This window comes from Pundamilia nyererei, unplaced genomic scaffold (assembly GCF_000239375.1).
Source record: "Pundamilia nyererei isolate P.nyererei 1_Seehausen unplaced genomic scaffold, PunNye1.0 scaffold00011, whole genome shotgun sequence".
NCBI classification, from domain to species: domain Eukaryota; kingdom Metazoa; phylum Chordata; class Actinopteri; order Cichliformes; family Cichlidae; genus Pundamilia; species Pundamilia nyererei.
The window spans coordinates 1,648,849-1,654,469 of record NW_005187412.1 but is presented as its reverse complement, the minus strand read 5'-3'; the positions used below and the strand labels follow the sequence as shown (position 1 = coordinate 1,654,469).

The 5,621-nt window shown below is 41.2% G+C and overlaps 1 protein-coding gene across 1 annotated transcript; it reads right to left on the bottom strand.

Annotated features, from left to right (window-relative positions):
* Window positions 1–324: 324 nt before the first annotated feature.
* Window positions 325–3,462, bottom strand: pcdh20 (protocadherin 20). Its single transcript, XM_005724355.1, has 2 exons — window positions 3,415–3,462; window positions 325–3,017 (listed from the first exon to the last, which is right to left on the bottom strand). The coding sequence occupies exons 1-2, from the start codon at window positions 3,460–3,462 to the stop codon at window positions 396–398; spliced, it is 2,670 nt and encodes an 889-aa protein (XP_005724412.1). The 3' UTR covers window positions 325–395.
* Between the last annotated feature and the right edge of the window lie 2,159 nt (window positions 3,463–5,621).

The following is a 5,621-nucleotide window of genomic DNA, read 5'->3' as shown; positions in this document are numbered from 1 at the left end:
ACATTTAACTTGGAAATACATTTATTTTTCAATTATATTTGTATAACCGATACAAGTGACAGATGGTCTAAAGAGATGCATTTTTTTCTCTAAAGCAGTGTCTCTTGTCCTTACCAATCAAATGCAAAACTTGTATATAAAGTTGTAAATCTTTTTATACAGTATTTACATGGGACCTTGGTAATATTCACTGAGTTACTGCGATGTTTTTGTAATGACACCGTTGCTGCCTGCCACTGCCACTGACAGAAAGTGGTGGCATATGACAAAAAACAATCATCACAAAGCCCAAAAGAGGAACTTCATGTAAGAGAAAGTTCTTACAGTGAGTTTTGTAAACATTTATGTAAACAGTGGTGGTGTTTTTTTTGTTTGAACGAGTGAACAACTGAACATCAGATGTTAGAGATCTGTCTGAGCTTTCTGTTCACAACCTGCATCGAGTCATTTTGAATTTTTAAAGGTATTTCCACTTCTGATCTTTTCATCCTGTTCTTTTTAAACCTCCTACAGCATATGTAAGACGTCAGCGTGACAACCAAGAAGAACAGCCCCAGACACGTCACTGAAAGAGCAATGAGGACAGGCTGACACGGGAATGGCTCATACCTCTCAGGCCCCTCTGCCATCTGGCCAATGTACCAGGGCCTCTCCTCTACCTCTATGTCAGCCTCTCTGGTCAGCAGACTTTGAATGTAACTTTCATTACTCACTGTTTCATTGACAAAGAAGTTAACCATAACTGTTGAGTACAGAGGTTCAGGTTGACCATGATCACTGACCTTCACCAGAAGGCTGTATAGGCCACGATTGCTGAGCTCCCTCTTTAATGTGATATTTCCTGTTTCTGGGTCAATGGCAAAAGACCCGGGCTCACCGCCTTTCCTTTTAATGATACTGTAGGCGATCACAGCATTCATCCCTGTATCTTTATCCACAGCGTACACCTCTGTGATTGATGTTCCTGGTACAGTGTTGGGTAGCACTAGCATGTAAGACTGATTCGACTGAGGAAAGAGGACGATTGGTGGGTTGTCATTTACATCCAGCAGCAGCACGGTAACCATTGTGACAGAGGAGAGAGCAGGCTCCCCACCATCAACAGCCTCGATCCATAGCTGGTAGGTCCCCTGCTGCTCCCGGTCCAGTGATGTCTTTGCCCTCAGTGCCCCTCGGCCTGTGTCTATCATAAAAATGTCACTGCCATTCAGGATGGAGAGGGCCACCCAGCCATTTTCTCCAGCATCAGCATCAGTCACAGAGAGGACACCGATCTCACCATAACCTGGGAAGTTCTCTGGCACAAAGAAAGTGAAATCCTTGTTGATGAATCGTGGACTGTTGTCATTGCGATCTTGCACGGTCACCACCACTGTTGCAATTGACTCCCTTCTGGGTGTCCCCTGGTCCACCGCTCTCACGATGAACCGGTATGTCTCTTTCTCCTCACGGTCCAGTGATGTGGCCACAGTCAGGATACCTGTAACTCGATCCACAACAAAAATACCAGGGGCGTCGCCTCCGAGGAGGTAAAGAACTTCCCCTCTGCTTTCACTGTCCTGGTCTGACGCTTGGAGCTGAGTGAGAAAAGTGTTTGGCGGATTGTTTTCTTCAACTGATATCTCCAGCAACGACTGCTGAAACACAGGGGCATTGTCATTTTCGTCCAAAACTTGCACCTTAAGGAAGGTCTTGATAACGATCCCACGGGTGCTATTAGCAACCAAAATAAGATCATACTCCTGTGTCCTCTCAAAGTCCAAGGGCTCTGTTGTCTCCAACAGGTATTCATTCTTGAACAGCTGATAGGGGCTCAACCTGAAGGGACCAGGTCCTTCCAAATAACAGTCCACCCTTTGGTTCTTATCAATGTTTTTAACAGTAAAAAAAGCAATTGGAGAAAAAGCTGGTTCAGATTCCTTTATTGTTACCACCCCATCTTTTTCTGGCGCAATGTACCGGGGTATGAGAGTAGGGGGTCCAGTGACAACTTTGATGATATGGACAATAACAGTGGCTACAGCAGGAATACAACCAGGTCCAGTAGCCAGAACAGTGAGTTTGTAAAATGTGGCTGTGCCAGTGTCTATTTTCCCTGCGAGCTTGATCACTCCTGTAATTTTGTCCAAATGGAACAAGCTCCTGGTGTCCCTTGGCACGCGTTCACTGTAAGCATAGCTGATCTGAGCATTAGCACCAAGGTCAGGGTCAAAAGCATGCAGACGTGCCAAATGTACCCCTTTGGTGGTATTCCCATGCAGAGTGACATTAATTTGTGACTCTTTGAATTGGGGACAGTTATCATTCACATCCGTGATGACAATTTTCAAAGTCGCAGCACCAAGTAGAGGAGGGGTCCCCCCATCCTCTGCAATTATATCGGTAATGTATTCCGCCTGAGTCTCTCGGTCCAAAGCTTCTGTCACAATGAGGAAAGGCGTCAGCTCACCTCCTTCATTCTCCTCAACATCCAATGTGAACATTCCAAAGTCATTAACCAGCCAGTAGGTTTGCACTCCATGAGGACCCAGGTCTGGGTCAACTGCCGATTGCTCTACTGCATAGCGAGCATTGATTGGTGCGTTTTCAGGGACAGACATAGCGATCTCATCTGTGGGGAACTTTGGCCTGTTGTCATTAACATCCTCAATGAGAATCTTTACTTTGACAAGCTGAAAGTATTGTTGAGGCAGCACAAACACATCCAGTGAGAGGACACATCCCTGCCCCTCTAAGTTATCAGCACAGAGAGTCTCCCTGTCAATCTCTGTAGCAGATGTGTAAAGCTCCCCGGTGGTATTATTTAGGTTCACATACTGTTCACTGACCTTCTTTTGAGCGAGACTGAATATAAAGGGGGGGTCAACAGAGAAATCCAAATTTAAATCTACTCCAATAGCTCCTATAAAAGTCCCCCTTGGTAATCCCTCCTTTATCTTATAGATGAGCTCTTTTGCTTGACTGAAATTTGCCAAACAGGAAAGGGGGTTGGTGTAAAGCAAAAGGATGCACAATCCCTGTAAACACAAGAAAAAATGTTAAAAGATGAAGATGTTGTGGTTTAATTAAAGTTAGTAAAGAAATAGGTATTTGGGATATATTATTCTTATTCTCATTAAAAATAAATATTTTGTTTTCCTATCAGTTACAGAGCTGTTCTGAAACCTAAATAACAAAATAACATCCATATGTTCAGTTTATGAAGTATTTAAATCAGGCCCTGAAATTAGACTGTTATGAAATCAAGGTTTATCTGCACAAGTTTAAGAGAAAGATGAAAAACAATATGATGTATAAGGGCCTAATCCTATATCTGCCTTAATGATATGAAATGGTGCTCACAAAGCCATCTAACATATGTGTAGCTGCGTAACATTAAATTCTGTTTGTGAAGCAAATTGTTGTGAAACTTACCCATATTCTTCCTCTTTTGCTGAGTCTAGGATGTCTGCTGTTGAACATGTTTATGTCCGTTTGTAGCACTTTCCACTCATAGCAGGAAGAGGAGCAGCTTAAGTAAGCCAGGCATTTTGAGCGTTGAGCTGTGCAGACCTCTGCTAAGTGCTATGCCTTATTTCTATCTGACTTGAACAAGTCATTCATCCCACTGCTGGCTCAGGACACTCCCACCATATGCAAATCAGGCCCTTGTGACAACCAATGAGAGACGATGGCAAGTGGGAAATCCACTTTGGTTCACAGATTCTTTTGTTTTTTTAAAGGACGCTATCAAAGCACATTGACACACCTGCACCTTCTACACACGCCCACACGGCTTCTGCCAACCTGTCTGTGTGGCAAACTAAAAACATATGATTGCCAACTGAGCTTATACTGACTCAGGAGACTAAGCCAGATGTAAAATATCAGGCGCCTACAGATTAGTTTAATCCAGCAGTAGTTAACAATCACAGCAGAAATAAAAATCCACTGAATCAATTAAAGAAAAATATATGATAAACTGTAAAATGCTTCTTACAACCCCTAAATGGAGACTTTGATTTTCTAAATGCATCTATAGATAGGAAAGTATATTGTTAAGATGCAGACATGATTTAGATTGATCGTAAACATAAGCACATTGTGAGATTCATTCAAATATGGCTTCTTCATACATGCAGAATATGGATGAAATCAATAGAAGAAAAATGAAAATATAATCAGCAAGCCAGCAGAGAGGTGATCTTGGCATCATAAGTGGTGCAATGGTCAGACTCTGGATTGAGCCTCTAAATAAATCAACCCACTAATCCCCATGTGTTCTAAATGCCAGGCCAGCTGTTTGCTGGGATTGGAAGCATACTGCTCAGAGAAACTAAATGATTGAAGTTCTTTGGAAAAGGGCAGATTGAGACAGTCACACACACGCAGTATGTGTCATACTGTGTTAGGTATTTCTTCATTGCAAGGGCTGGTGGCTGGGCAAAACTGGGGCTTAATCTTAGTAACACACTTCATGCATTTCCTTCTTTATTAGGAATAGTAATAGTTGTCGTATTTTCTGTAATATTTTTGATGCACTTGGATAATGTAGCATATATTCCAGTGATAGAACTTCTAGTATACTGAGTAATCTCCAAATAAATGTTACATCCTGTAACCAGAGTTTTTCTGGTCCATGCACTGAGCTCGGAAATATTTCTGTAAACACAGACTTAAGACATGATAGGCCAAGAGGCTTTAGAGCGTGGGAAAGAAGCAGATGAGGGAAATTAGACTCATTTGAAAGCTGCCTTTAGGTACAGAAGGTCTGAGGTTTAGTTGCTTGAGATGACATGACAGAATTAGAGTTGTACACCAGAATAAAGCTGTTGGCATTACATGATTTACCCTATAGTAGTTGCATCATGGGAAGCTGAACAGAAAGACCAGTGAAAGTGATGTATTTTAATGACTTGTGTATCTGTTAGTCCTCAAAGCTTGTGAAGCTCATCTCAGCTTCAGAAACAACAAACTGAGGGCCATAGAAAACAAGGTCTGGAAAAAAATCAATTAGAATGTAAAGTAAGAACATTACATCAGTTTTGTGTTTCTGGTATATAAATCATCTTTATGAATGCAGTGCCCTAGTTTGGCCCATAGTCTGGCCTGCTAGTCATGTTAATTTCTTTATCTTCTACTTCTACATCTCACAAAGATTTTAATCTAAGCGTATTAATTTTCTGTTTAAAATTGCAGTCGACAGCTCTACGATTTCTCAAGTGTATTAAGCAACAGAAATTTCAATATTTTATTTCTTTTTTGTGCATTCTGTAAAGTGGAATCGTATTATTATATTACACTACAAAAGATTGAATGAGGCGAGAGGCCAAGGCCAAGAGGCAGTATTTTTGTGGCCTTAATTACATCATTTGCTACTCTGTCTGTATGAGATGAGGCTGAGTAATCTTTTCCCAGATCTGCTAACAGATGTCCTCTAAACTTGGTCTATTCATTTAATCAAAGGGCTGCTAAGCTATCTTGATATCCACAATACAGATTCATGGCTGTTAAGTAAGGATGATAGAAGATGAAGAAGCAATACTATCTATCTATCTATCTATCTATCTATCTATCTATCTATCTATCTATCTATCTATCTATCTATCTATCTATCTATCTATCTATCTATCTATCTATCT